Genomic DNA, 15,362 nt, shown 5'->3' with positions numbered 1-15,362 from the left:
TATCTTTGATCTTTTTCACTATTCCCCACTTTCCCTTCTTGCCATAAAGAGACTCATCAATTTCAAGTAAGTACTTTAAATGTATCTTGAATAACAGTAGGACTGAAGTTCAGAACTGCCAATCAATAAATAATGGCTCCTAGTCATCAAAAGTTGCTTGCTTCTCACTGTGAAAGACAATTCCAAGTAATTGCTCTGAAACCCTATACTTTTTCATTTTTTATTAAGGAATCCGCTGAAAAAGTATCCAGTGTGTACTCTAAAGTTAACAATACAGAAAGATTTTCTCATCTAGATTCTACCATCTCCTACTGAAATATTTTTCTTAGAAGAAATTTGATCTGCAGTTGTTTCAATTTCACCTGACTTTTCTGTTTCATGTTGTGGTCACACCTTTTTTAAAATTTCATTTCAGAGTAAAGAGGTGGAAGAAAGTGAACACAGGATTTGGGACCAGACAAAGTTCCTTGTCTGCTGTTGGAGATTCTACCATGACAGTGAGTGAAGGTACAGGAGATCACCAAAAATCCCTGCAGCAACAAGGCCAACAGCAAAGAGGAGAGGCAAACACTGTTCATGAAGACGTACAAGAAAATTTCATCCAAGAAGTGCATGTCAGACGAGTGGGAATACTGTATGCATTGTTCCTATGTAATCCTGATTTTTTATAAGAGCCAAGGAAAATATGGTAGAGTCAGTGTGCACCTATTTAGAATTTATGTTGACCATTGTCATTCCTTTCCAGTTGTTCTAATTGTTCTCTTCTAAAGCAAAAGGTGGACTTTAATTAAATTTTCCCATATTTTACCTTCCTTTGGGAAAAAGCACTTTTGAATGTGCATGGCATATGAGAGAGGTCCACATTCTGTCCTGGGAAGACATTGAGCCTGAAAATGGAAGTCAATGGTTTGTTTCTTGCTTTGCTTGTGTGTTTTACTTTCATACAGCAGTGGGCAAATATATCTGTATCTCAGGACCCCCAGTTCTACCAGGGTGACTTGCGTATTGCATTTTTCTTTCATTAGAAAAAAGAAGAAGAAGAAAAAATATTTTATTTTAAATACCCAAATATTATCACATACACATTTAGACTAAAGAAATATCCTTTCTTTATGTGTTTCTTGTACTATATAGTAGAAATAATGCATATCAAATTTACCTTATTGTCTACATACCACATTTTTATTTAAATTTTACTTTATTAATTGTCCATGTAAAAAATTGTAAATATCACATAGGAAGCAAGATAAATATGTTAAGATAAACTGGAAAAGCAGATTTTGAGAATTTTAGAAAATTCACAATTTATAAAAACAACAGCAACTTTCAACCATCAAGTCAGGTGCAAATTATAATTTTGTTTGCCATGTGCAATTGATATTGAGTATGTGCAGCTTCTATTGCACAAGGATTGCTGCAACTGCTCAGAAATATGTTATTTTCATTCTTTATATCCCTATAAACTGAAAACTTTAAAGAGGATTCTAGTTGTGTTTAAAGCTATGTCCTTTCTAAGAGGCAACTGTGAGATCTCTTGATTTCTTTTGTAACCTAGGACCATACAAAAATCAAAAAGTATTAAAGATTATTGATTACACAGGAATCACATTTTTCCCAGGAATTCTCTGAGCTGCAGATGGTAGGAAGCTGGGAACTAAATGTTCTTATGACCCTCTCTGAGCTTTAGGCTGCTGCTGGAGATGGGATGCTAGAGCAGAAGGATCTATGTTTTGACTACTTTTAAAAGTTCTTAACCCTCTTTCATGTTTATAATGCTGACCTAATCCTAACCATTAGTTCTCAGGACACACTAAGGGATATACAATGAGGGAATTTTGTCTTTGTTGCCAGTAGCTGATTCACAAGTTCATCAACAAGGTACAGAGATACTGCGAGACAATTTATTTTTAAATGGAGTTTAAACATGTAAAACTTACAAGAATTGACAATAAAATAAGATTTGTAATTCTTTTTTTCATAATTCAAACTTCCTCCCTTGTTAGCTTACTGGTTCAAGGTTTTATATTAGACAAAAGATCTCTGGTCTTGTTCCATGCTTTGTGAAATGACACACTGACTTTCTCTAAAACTCCATCTGCTTTTCTTATGCCAGCATCTTCACGGCGCCACAGTCTGTGAAATGGCTGTATTGAAAATGTTGATGTGCACAATAGGAATGGAAAGTGCATAATTATTGATTTTCAAATGCTGTAACAGCCAAATATACTTCTATGGTTACACTGAAGCACTTGAAAATATGGCAGTACCACATAACAGCTTACTGATAAAAGCTTGTATCATTTAGATAAGCTTTAGAGACAAGATCTTTTTTTTTCCCCTCTGACAAGCCATTAGAAATATATTTCTTTTAGCAATAAAGTATGGTTTCAGCATTGGCCAAAATATCAATAACTTCCAGAGTATCTTTTCAGCCCACAGTAATAACTGTGGCTAAAAATAAAGTCAAATGATATTACAAATTACTAGGGAAATTGGGATTCCATCTTTCCTGTCTGTATTTCTAAATCTGTAGAAAAACAAATAACCTTTAATTGGTGCCGGGGAGCATTTCTGTGCTAACAGCTTGGTAGTGTAACATGGATATTGAGGGAAATCAAACCAGAAGCTAGTTTCTGCTGCTCTAACTCTGCCATAAACCCTTTTGTATGTGTCCACTGCATTATACTACCCAGAAGGTGTGATACACCTGGCTGGCCTAAAAGTCATGGTGACAATAAAATACCGTCACATGATGTTAGTTTTAAAATTTATATTCCAGAATGTCAATACAGTATCTTTTCTTTCTCATGAGGAAATTTTAGTTTTTTGTGGGGTAGTTAATATTCACATTTATCCCACACATGTCTTTGTAATCACTTATTGATCATATTTTACTTTCAGGCACCTTCTGAATAGCACTTCTTAAGTTTTCTTTCTTGCCTCTTATAGATCACACAAGATGCCTTATTTTTTCGTAATTTCTCCCTATTCCCTGAGATAGAGAAAACTCAGCTGCTTCCATTGTCTAAATAAAATATTTATTTCATCAACACATACACAGAGAACTTCAGAGGCCTCTGTGAGGCAGTAAACCCATAAATTAGTCACTTAAAAGTGAGTCAAGATAAGATGATGCATGATTGCCCTGTCTGCAGTTGAGAATGTTTGAAAATGCTAATTTATGACCTTTCCATAATAATACTAGAATGTTTCCAGGTCTTAAATATACATCTATGATATTTTCTATGTACCAGTGTTCCCATCCATTCCTCTTCACATTTTACATGTGGGAAATGAAGATTAACAGATCTGTGCAGGGATGATTTGCTCAAGGTCACCAAGCATAATTATGGGAAAGCCAAGAAAACTCTTAAATCTGGTTGCAAACAATTGATCTGTTCTTCATCTCTTAAAATGAGTGGTGCCTAAAACAGTGGGTTGCCACTAGAAAAATGTCACTAAATAGTCTTTCCTACTTTTCTTTTTAAGATAATAAATAGCATGAATCTTTTATGTGGATCAATTTTACAAACTGATTGTAAACACAGTGATAGAAAGACCTGCAAATAATTTTCACAGCTGGCAATTAAACCTTGTTTAATACTGTAAATGTGTGTATTATTTACTATTGTTATATGTGCAGAAAGATAGGAAAGAATGATTTATGTGGTCTTGTGGTCCCCTACTTGATATGGAAACAGTGGGTAACACTGTGTTTGGAATAAAATAGACTAGAACAGTTCAGCTGGAAGAGACCTACAATGACCATCCACTCCAACTGCCTGACCACTTCAGAGCTGACCAAAAGTTAAAGCGTGTTGCTAAGGGTATTGTCTAAACGCCTCTAAAAAACTGACAGTCTTGGAGCATTGACCATCTCTCTAGGGAGCCTGTTCCAGTGTGTGACCACACTGTCAGTAAAGAAATGCTTCCTAATGTCCACTCTAAACCTCCCTTGGCACAACTTTGAACCATTCCTATGCATCCTGTCACTGGACATTGGGGAGAAGAGTTCAGTACTTTCCTTTCCACTTGTCCTCCTCAGGAAGCTTTAGAGAACAATGAGGCTGCCCCTCAGCCTATTTTTCTCCAAACTGGACAAGCCTAAAGTCCCTAGCTGCTCCTCTATGGACATTCCTTCCAGCCCTTTCACCTGCTTTGTTGTCCTTCTCTGGATTCATTCAAGGACCTTTATGACCTTCTTAAATTGTGGGGTGCAGAATTTCACAAAGTGTTCAAGGTGAGGCCACACCAGCACTGAGTAGAGAGGGACAATCACTTCTTTTGACAGGCTGATTACACTGTTTCTGGCATCTCAGGATGGGGTTTGCCTTCTGGACTTCCAGGGCACTCTGCTGACTCACACTGAGCCTGCTGCAGATCAGCACCCCCAAGTTCCTTCCTGCAAGACTGCTCTCCAGCCATCCCCCTCCCAATTTATTACTGTGCCCAATATTACTCCACCCTAGGAGCAGAATATGGCATTTGTTCTTGTTAAATTTCATCCTATTAATCATTACCTAATGCTCCAATCTCTCCAGATCCCTCTGAAAGGCATCCTATGCCTCAAGAGTCAACAGCAGCTCCCAGCTTGGTATCATTAGCAAATCTTCTAATGGTATATTCAGCTCCTTCATCCAGATGGTTAAAAAATATATTGCTATATTATTGATAAATATATTGATCAGAACTGGCCCTAAAATCGAGCCATGAGGAATACTACTGATGGTCCATTGCCAGACAGATGTAGCCCCATTCACTGCAACCCTTTGAGTTCTGCCCTTCAGCCACTTCTTCACCTGGCACACCCGAAACACACTCATCCCACAGTTGGACATGTCCAGAAGGATGCTGTGAGGAACAGTATCAACAGCCTTAGTAAAACCCAGAAAAACTACATCTACCACCTTCCCTTCACACAAAGGCCGATGACTTTATCATGGAAATATATCAAATTAGTTATATAGAACTTTTCCTCTGTGAACCCATGTTGTCTGTGCCATGTTGATTTCCTCCTTCCAGAATAAAGGGCTGCTTTTCTGAGGGATGCCTCAATCTCCCTCTAGAGTACTTTGAAACACTTTTCAAGATACACACCAAAATAACGTGCACTTATTCCACTGTTGACTTGATTAACAGTAGAGAATAACTATGAAGGGCCTATGACCAGTCCAGAACGCTGTCTCCAGTAGGGTGGGAGCTATCAGAGTTTCATTAAGAACTGGTCACTTTTCCTGCTGAAATCTCTACCCTTGTATTCCCCAATCCTCCTGTCTCCATGCCTTTCAAAATTAAAAGGTTTTCTCAGAATAACCTGAGCCTATTTTCCCCACTTTAAAGGGAAAGAAACCTTAAATGCTGCTTTTAAAATATGCTAGTAAGCAATTATTTCTCAGAAACCATGAAGATTCTTGGATACCTTTTACCATTACAGACCTTTTATCATGTGACTTCAGGAAGAAGACAGGCAATTCTAGTCAATTGAAATCGAAAAAGTCTATTCATAATTTTGTACAGTCTAAATCAGAACTAAAATCCAACACTAATTTCAGAGGATATTCTAAATATATTCAACAAATATAACTATATAAGATTGCAAATGTGATTCAATTGCCTCCTTTGATCATGAATAGAATATTTTCCAGGCAGTGCCATTTCAGGAATCTATTGATCATAATTAGAAAAGGGCCATGAATGACTGCTTACGCTAAGATTGGATAAAATAATTCTTAAGGCTATTAGCATTTGAAAGGAAGAAAATGCAGATAAGAAAAGGACAAACAAAACCCTGTTATTTACCATTTAAGCTTTGGGGGTTATCTTTGTAAGAGAGTTTAAAGTGAAATTTTAGCTTACCATCACACATCAGAAGATAAAAGTGGATTTTCTAATCATCTTAACAAAATGCTATGGTACACATACAGTAGACTCTATTTCTGTTAACAAATTAATGCTTTTCTTCCAGTCAGATAATCAATAAAAATACAAATGGATTTAACAGCCAACATATTACCAAGCTTCTCATTACACATTGCATGACTTCATTGGAATCCACAAATAGAATTTAAGAAGCACAGTTTTGAGAGTTTTGAAATGGCAGCATATATCTGGAGACTCCTAGTTGTTTCTTAATGTCCTATGGGCATTGACAAGAGCTCAATGAAATCATGGATCTCTCTCTTAGAAAAAAAAGCAACAAAAAGACCCCGGTGTGGAGTAAGTAGTGACATGGTAATTTTCTAAGAAAACTATTCAGAATAAGGAAAAATACTAGGCTTTTAGGTGTTTGCACTTAAAAGTAAAAAGACACTATTTTTAATGTACTTTGCTGTATCTTAGACATGTATTTTGAAAAATCCCCCTTTATAAGCAACAAAGAAGTTAATCCAAAATTTTTTTACATGAGAATATAAACTTATATGATTAATCTCATATTTTCTTCTTTCCTTACTGTGTACTAATTCTGCACCATTACTCCTATTATATATTGTCAGGTGTCTTGTTAAAAATCACATTGAGGAATAGGAAGTTTAAATTCTTTTACGACATCTAATGGAAAAATAACTTGCTTTCCAACTTAAATACCCTATGAAAGCTTGCAGGTAATTACATGTAAATAATCATCGATCATATTCTCTTTTTGCAGTGTTTTGGGTTAGCCATGGCTGGCTGCCAGGTGCCCATTGAGATGCTCCTCCACAGGAGAGAGAGGGAAAGTAAGGTTAAAGAATTTGAGAATCAAGCTAAGAACATGGTGTTTTCTTATCAGTTATTTTCATGGCGAAACAGATTTGATTTGGGGGAGTTCAGCTTATTGCTTATTAATAACAGTGTAAGATAGTGAGAAATAAAAGACTAAACTAAAACCACTTTCCCCTTCCTCTCCTTCCCAGGCTAAGCTTCCGTGCTTCACCCCTGACTTCTGTACCTCTTTCCCTCAAGTGGCACAGGAAGATGGAGAATGGGGTTCACATCAGCCCATAACAGCTCCTCCCTGCCACTCCTTCCTTCTCACACTGTTCCCCTGCTGCAACATCCAGTCCCTTGCTCAGGATACTATACTTCATAAACTGTTCCAATGAGGCTCCTTTCCATGGGGCATGGTCCTTCAGAAACAGACTACTCCAGCATGGATTCTGAGCTGCAGCTCATACCAGAAAATCTGCTCCTGAATGGTTTCTCCACATGCTGCACCTTCCTCCTGACATGTCGGAGCATGGGGTCGGTCCTCCACGGACTGCACACAGATCTCTGCTCCACCACAGAGCTCCGTGGGCTGCAGGAGGACAGCCTGCATCACCACAGTCCTCTCCAGGGGGCTGCAGGGGAACTTCTGCTCTAGTGCCTGGACCACCTTCTCCCTTTCTTCTTCTGTGACATTGATGTCTCCGGAGCTGTTGGTTTCACTTTTTCTCATTCTTCTTTGTCACAGCTGCTGAGCAGCATTTTTATCTGTTCTTAAATATGATATCAGAGAGGAGCTAGCAGCTGGTGGGCACAACTTTGGCCAATGGCAGGCTCTCTTAGGAGCTGTCTGTAACTGGCTTTGTCTGATATGGGGTCAGTTTCTGTTGTCTTCTCACGGAGGCCACCTCTATAGCCCCCTCCCTGTTACCAAACCTTGCCACAAAGCCCAAATATAAGGGTTTTTATTCTAATAGTAAAACATTTCCTTCTGGAGTAATTTGACAGTGCAAAGAGCATAACTTAGAGTCAATTTACCCTTTTGTCTTTTAAAAATAGATTTAATCTAGCATTATTCTGTTGTTGTGATCTCTTATAAACCAGTGTACCAGGGCTATGTGAATTATTCAATACAACCCTTGCTATGCAGCAGTATAGTGAACTGTTCCAAAGAGGTCTAATTTGATATACTTCTCTATGGTGATACGCTGTTTCCAATACTGTCATTCATTACACAAATTAGCAACAAAAAAGGAGTACAAGAATAATACAATTTGATTAATAACCATAGGAAATTTTACCTAGTTTACTGTTATTAAAGTAAAATTGTTTTCAAAAACCATCCCTTGCGTTTCTGTTATGTTAATAAAAATACAGCTACTTGTATGAGCGCATAGAATCATAGACCAGTTTGGGTTGGAAGGCACCTTAAAAATCATCTGGTTCCAACCCCCCTGACATTGCCAGCCGTGCCTTATGCTAGACCAGGGCCTTGAACACTTCCAAGGATGTGGCATCCAAAATTTCTCTGGTCAACCTGTTCCAGTGCCTTGTCAACCTCACAGCAAGGAATTTCTTTTTAATATCCAATCTAAACCTAATCTCTTTCAGTTTTAATCCAATTACACCTGTTCTATCACTACATGCAAAGGCAAACCATCCCTTTCTAGATTTCTTCTAGATTCCCCTCATGTCCTGAAAGGCCACAATAAGGTCACACCAGAGCCTCCTCTTTTCCAAGCTAAAGAATCCCAATTCTAGCCATCTTTGTGAGTCTCGAGTTCCCATGTATATGTTCATAGAAGGGTTACATCATAGAATCACAGAATCACAGAATATGTGCAAAGAAGCACCTGCTCATACTCATATCACTGGTCAAAGAAAGAACACCACAAGTTATTGGACAGATAGCCTTTGTGACCACCAACGACCACTGAACACCCTGCAAATACTCTGTGCATACCTGGAACATGGACTGTAGATAAGATAAAGGTGGTACTATTTTCCAGATGTTACCTCAGACCTAGGGGAAGGTTCACATAGCTGTATGTGAATTGTGGGAGAATGTATCACTGGAAATGAACACAAAGAATGTGGAATTTGTGGGCGACATGGAAAGCCAGCTCATCAACTGTGCTGAAGTCAGCTATGACTGGGAAAAATGTAATTCTGGCAGGGGGAGATTGCTACAACCATCTCCCAGCCCAATGACCCAAGAAACCACTGACTCAAAAGAACAGAAAGACTGAGCATGAGGCATAATTAGCATTAGAGAACAGTGTAAGCAATGAACATCTATTCCTTTGTTTGCTAAAATGTATAAAGAGTGAAAAGTTTTGAACAACTTTGGGACCCTCACCACCAAGCAGCCCAGGCTGAAGAAGGATCAACAGGATGTCACCAAATCCAGGGCTGCTGACTGTCTTCTGCTTGATCTCTCTCTCCCCTCTCTTTTCTATTTCTTTCTATCTCTCTACGTCACATTTACTGGTAAATAAAATCTATATTATTGACTTCGGCATATGGTCTCCTTTGCGCTTTAATTCAGGCAGAGGCATCTCAGTAGTTGGATCTCAACTGTGTTTTTAACAGACATGGGGTTTTTTTGCATATTCTGCATATTGCATATTAAAAAAAAATGTTCAAATGGATGAGAAAGTGAAGGAGTACTTTTGGAATATCATCAAGACTTTGATGAGAATGATGACTAGACATATAACTTGGCAGATTCAAGATAGCTTGGAGCTAAAAATCACCATGATCTTCAATGATAATGGAGTAAACATTCAATTTTTATTAATTCAACTAATTAAAATTGTCACAGTTTGCATCAATCTGCTTTCTAGCCTACATGAGAGGAAAAATAGAAAACATTATCTGTATGTTCAATAGAGTCTTTTAATGCATTCAGGGGAAGAGGGAAGCTTATAAGCTGGATGGCTATTGGAAGTCTAGCATATTTAAAATTTAGTTTAAAATATCTTTAATTAAGAAATATAAACAGAAACTGTATATGTGACTGCTCTGTAATTATTTATGAAAATACTGCTCATAGAACTGAAAATACATTCTTAAAGAGACTTCACTTTCATAGTCTTTTTTAATTGAAGATCACCCTAGACTTTTCAGGGAAAAAAATACAAAGATTCTCAGGTACAACACTGGCACAAAAGTAATAATAAAGATATATTTTATTTATGAATTTTCTTTACATTGTTTCATTTTTTCATGTTTTTTTGTATATATGGAAGCACAAACTTCATGTTTCAGTTCTGCCAACTCTCTCAGCAAGATGTAGTTTAATCCTTCAAAACTTAGCACTGTAGTTTGCCTTTGTGTCCACAGAGGGGATAGAAAAGTCAGATTCAGTTTTTCATGTATTTTTTTCTTAGGAGCTTGAAAATTTTATGTGTGTGTATTATATTACTAGGTATTTCTTTACAAACTGATCTGAGTCATGCAGAAACAACTTATTTTTTGTTTAAAGTCAGCAATTCAGGGTGGGAGAGAAAAAAAATCAACTCCTGGCTAGGTCAGTTACATTTTCTTATATCTCTACAAAAAGTGGTTTCTAAACATGAGCATTGGGTAAGGGTCACATGAAAAGGGCTGACTAAAGGCTGCTATCACTACTTCGTGAAAAAAAGCTTTTACTGTTACTGATCTCCCCCTCTTGAAGCTGATCCTAAAGGGAAAAAAATTGCTTCATTTTGCTTTAGAACTAATGCCTAGTATAACTCAAAATCCTCCTTAATTGCCATTTCTTCAGGCTTGACTTCCCATAATAAAACATTTCACCCATAGGAAAAGATATATTTGGCTGCTGAAGATTTAACCATTTTCCTTAGATGGTGCCCTGTCAGAGAGACGAAGCAAGGAAAGACTTATTTTTTACTCCTAACTAATTTTCAGACAGTAAAAAGGAGATGCTAGAGCTCAAAAATAGTCTTTTCTTATTAAATATTTTTATTTTTCCAGCACAATTTTCTGAAGCACTGTTTAATTTGTATATTTGTTTGATTTGCCCAAAAGTATATTGACCCTAAAATATTTTCAAATGATAGATTCTTCTCAAGGTTAGTTTCCCATTAAGGTCTTGATGCAGTAACCATCTCAGCTATTAGTTTAAGCATATCAAACTAATACAGTGTATTGATTTTGTGGATGTATAATGTATGTTCAGCATGATCATACATTAGGAAAGCTTTTGTGCATTTAGCAAAATCAAACCAGAAAAATTGGGGAATTTTAATATGTAATTATTCTGCTATCTGCACTTCTTATTCAAGCTAGAAAAGGTATGATACAAAAGCTATGTGATCAGGAGAAAGTGATTTGACAGATATTTTTTGCTGAATGGAAATATCATAGGGTGTGGTTCAATGTTCGTATTGCTTTCTTAAGATAGACGTTCCATATTCTCTGTCCTAAACGTTTAGATTTAGGACTATTATTGTCTTAAACTTTTCACTGAAAATTATTCTTGCAATATATTTATACTGAATTTAAAAGCAAGTGTTGTTCCATGCAAGAAGAAAAGATCATAAGAAATTGATACAGGAAAGCAAACTTCTTCCTTGCACATCAAAGCCACCTGACCAAAGGCATGACACTAAAATGGAAGACAAGTACTAAAGATGGAAAAATCTGGTAACTCATGGGTCAAAGGACTGTAGCAGTTCAGGCCAGTATAATTTTTTTTTTTTTTTTTTTTTTTTTTTTTGTGAGGAAGAAAGAATTAAAGGCTTGCTAAAGCTACAAATATATTTGAAATGTGCATCATCTCCAGCAAACAGCCTGTCCCATGCAATCCCAGATTGAATGCATTTAGCATAATTTAGGGTACTGATATCAAGAGGCTTGATGAACCACATAGGTATAGTTGAATGCATCTGAACTTAAATGTAATGAGATATCCATACCTGTTATCTTCACAAACCTCCTGTCAGGCTCTGTTCTTACTCATGCAAAGATTCCGTCAATGAGAAATGTAGAAAACAGCTTTTAGAACAGCACTCTGTGTGTGTGTGAGAGCATCTTTTTGTGTGTGTGTAGGAGCACTTAATTTAAAATACAAGTTTTTTGTTTACCTCATACTTATCTTTAGGCTCAGCATCCATTAGCAAAACAGTATTAAACAACTATAGACTGAGCTATGATGTTCTACAGCACAATTTTAAAAGATATTCAAACATACAGAAAGCCACCAGAAGATTTCAGAAGTACTTTGCCGTTAGTAGAGGAAGCAATAATGAGAAGCACTGGAGGACACACAATAAAGCTACATAGAATTCTGATTATTCAGCAAATAGAATTCAAATTTGAACAGTTGCAGTCAAGGGCTACTAAGATGGGTAGAGACTAGAATGTGGGTATATTTGACTAGAAGAACTGGCTCCTTTTATCTTGCTATGCAAAGCTGAGGAGTACTCAGAAATACTCTTGATGGGGGAGAAAGCAACCATACAGGCTATGCAGCAATGACAGCATCACACCATAAGAACATCAACTGACTATGAAAGATTTGTCTTCACAACGAGAACAAAGTGTCTGCCCTTTCTTGTGGGGTCATGTTGTGTTACAAGGTGAGTGATGTAATGATTTCATTAAATTAAAAAAAAATATTCAATCGAAATTTAAGTATTATGTATTACACGGTGTTAGAATAGGGATGAAAATGTGGACTGCAAGACCTTCTGGAGTCTAATGTGTGAGCTTAGTCTGATGTATTAGGAAAGATAGAAAGTGATTGAATGACTGCAGTAATCCATCAACCAGGCTGCATGCGGTAACACTGTGTTCCTGCCGCAATAATGAAATGCAAGCGTTGATCACACTGTTCCAAGATTCCTGTTCTCCAAGATGTTTAAGAAATATTGTATCTAACTTGTAGAAATAATGATAATAGCAAATTATATCCAAGCCAGGGGAAAGTGTGGTACTATAGTCCTATTAACTACAAGGATCCTGCATCTACCCTCTCTGAACTTCTGCACCTTTTGGGATATTAAGAGTAAATTGTTTACCTGAGTTTGTAGAGTGAATGGAAAAGGTTTCCTGACATGTTTGAAATGCCCCTGAATTTCAGACCAGGATTAATCATCAGATGCAGCAAACAGCTGGCTCTGCCACTGCCAGCTCAGCCTGCAGCTGAGCAAGTCAAGCAGTGCTGGCAATAGTGTGCTGTACCACCCCGCTCCCTGGCTTTGGAGGGAACTCTGAAGAAATCCTTCCATTCCATGGGGACAGAAGAGGCTTGTTGCCTTTCACAATGGGAGAAGGGACTTCATGAGGCTGAAGAGGTCTTTCTCAACTTTAACCTAATAAGTTGTATAATAACCTAGTATGTTATGGTATGGTGTTTCTAGGCTTTGAAATAACCCACAGTTTCAGACTTAACTAAATCCAGAACACAGTCACTCTGTTAACAAATGTTGTCATAATACTTAAGTACTTAATATTCAAATATGGTTTTAAGTGACCAGAGACCTGAATTCTGTCCCTCCAACAACAGCACAGGGCTGACGACAGGAAAGACTTGCATTAATAATTTTGGCTTCTGTGTCTTCATTCCAGAGCTGTAAAGCACCATCAACCCTATCTTACCCAACGGCAAATTGACATTTTACTTCTTAGACAACAGCAGGAGAATTGATCTCTGTGTGGGAACAACCGCTAAAACATTTGGTGCTCTCTGGGAGTTGTTCAGCATATGCTCATCCATTGAAACGTTCTGCATGTTTCCTACATAATCGGGGCTGGACCTCAGCCATCCACAAAGTAGATGACAGCCATAAGCACCAGGCCATGAGCTGTATTCTCTGTATGGCCTTTTCTCAGCACACCTTCTGTTCCCTCCACTCCCCAGAAAAGAACTTGTTTTCTAAACGTAAAGATTTTAATTAAATGGAATTTCCCAGTTTTTGCCAAATCTGGTAATTGTTCATATCATCCTCATTTTAAATGAAGATAGAAACACTGCTCTTTGGCAGTGTTCCTTTCTTAGTTGGCAAACAGGAATTTATCACAATGGAATAAATTACATAATAGCATAGCTTTTTAAAGCACCATTAATACAAATATATATCCTTCCTTTTTGACAGAAGTGCCACTGGTCTATTCAAAATCTAAATTAATTTTCAGACTTTTATTACTTCAAACATTTTCCTTTTCATTCCGGACTCTAAAATAATGCATTCACTTTACCTGTTAGAGAAGTGCAGCCTGATCATATATCTTTTCCAATCTCCACAGCTTTCTAAAAATATCCATGAAAAGCAATCTTTTCCCAAATGATCTTTACATTATAGCGTTATTGTAACGATGGTCATATTTTATTTTCAGTTTATGGGTCTGTAGCATGTAGCTACTAACACTGGTATTAAAAGTGAAGTAACATGGCATTGAGGCTGGAACTTCTTATGTTGGCTGCAAAAGATCCATGAAACCATAGATGGTTTTATTTTCATTAATCAATTAGAAACTTGAACGAAAGGCTTTATTAGCATTTGAGGAGCCAACAGACCTCTTCTCCATAAAGATGGAGATCATTCATTGGTCCCTGGGGCTAAGTGCATAGGATGTTAAGACCTTTTCACTGGCTCTGAGATCAAAATGACATAGCCTAGCTCACATTCACATACCCGTGCTCTCTTCTCCCCCCAAAGAAGTGGGCAGCATCAAAACTGCCAGTGTGGCATGGCCCTTCTCATGTGCTATTTGTGCCAACCTCTGTTTGGGCCCAGTGCCACCTGACAGTGGCCAGAGCTGTAAAGGACCATGCCAATGACTGAGAAAGCTGCCATAACAGACTGCAAACATGGTATGATTATGGACCATAACTGTGGGGCTGTCTCAAACCTGGCCCTGTTTCATTTATTTGTACAGACAGGACCTGTGAAACCTGTGAGATAGTAAAAGAAGGGTGCTTAATATCTGGAGAATATTATAGGATATAAGCTAATGGAAAGTTTATAATGTGCTTTGAAAAATTTTTTTGTGTTCTTTTTTCTATGAGAACTATGAATTTTAAAGTCCTAGACCTTTTTTGATTCATTCTGAGCAGTATGCTTTTAGTAGCTATTGAGGCTCCATTTTAAGGAAGCCTCATCATTCCAAATACTGAAATTCATAGGTAAGTCTCACAGGGGTACCAGTGGAGGACAATCCCCACATACCTGGGTGACATAGGTTACCATTTCCTGCAACAGATTCCCATGTATCACCAGCCCTGCTTTGATTTCTAGATGTAAGCCCCCCTGTCTATTTAGCAACTTGGGGTTTTTTATGTCTTTCTTACAGATTGACACAACAGGAGTAAGTTCTCCTCCAGAAAGATATAAATAGTAGTCTCAAGACATCATTAAAATCCTATTTTAATCTTTGAAACCAGAGGAAATTTGGAGAATAGAATGGGACTCAGAGAAGCAGAAAGTATACATTACCATAAATAACATATAGTAGAGGTGCAATAGAGTGAGAATATATGTCAAGCCCAAATCAATATCAGCAAACTAGCCACACAGTAGATTTTTTACTCTTACTGTGTAGATAAGTTTTTAGTTGACTTTAAGTTCATAAAGTTATTCCTTGTGGAAATAATAACTTATTAGTCAGATTTTACCTTTATTAATACGTTTGCAGAAAGTGCAAATGATCACTGAAGAAACCTGCCCACT

At 37.3% G+C, this 15,362-nt stretch overlaps 1 protein-coding gene across 1 annotated transcript in view; it reads left to right on the top strand.

The window, feature by feature from the left end:
• Window positions 1-3,610, top strand: part of CCDC102B (coiled-coil domain containing 102B) — a 147,464-nt gene extending 143,854 nt beyond the window's left edge. Inside the window, exon 5 of the mRNA XM_048289595.1 lies at window positions 416-3,610. Within this exon, the coding sequence (XP_048145552.1) occupies window positions 416-505 (90 nt within the window). The 3' untranslated portion in view covers window positions 506-3,610. The remainder of the gene's footprint in view (window positions 1-415) is intronic.
• Window positions 3,611-15,362: the final 11,752 nt, after the last annotated feature.

Source organism: Corvus hawaiiensis, chromosome 30 (assembly GCF_020740725.1).
Source record: "Corvus hawaiiensis isolate bCorHaw1 chromosome 30, bCorHaw1.pri.cur, whole genome shotgun sequence".
In the NCBI taxonomy this organism is placed as follows: Eukaryota; Metazoa; Chordata; class Aves; order Passeriformes; family Corvidae; genus Corvus; species Corvus hawaiiensis.
Note: the sequence above shows the minus strand (reverse complement) of the source record. Positions and strands in the feature narration are given on the sequence as shown.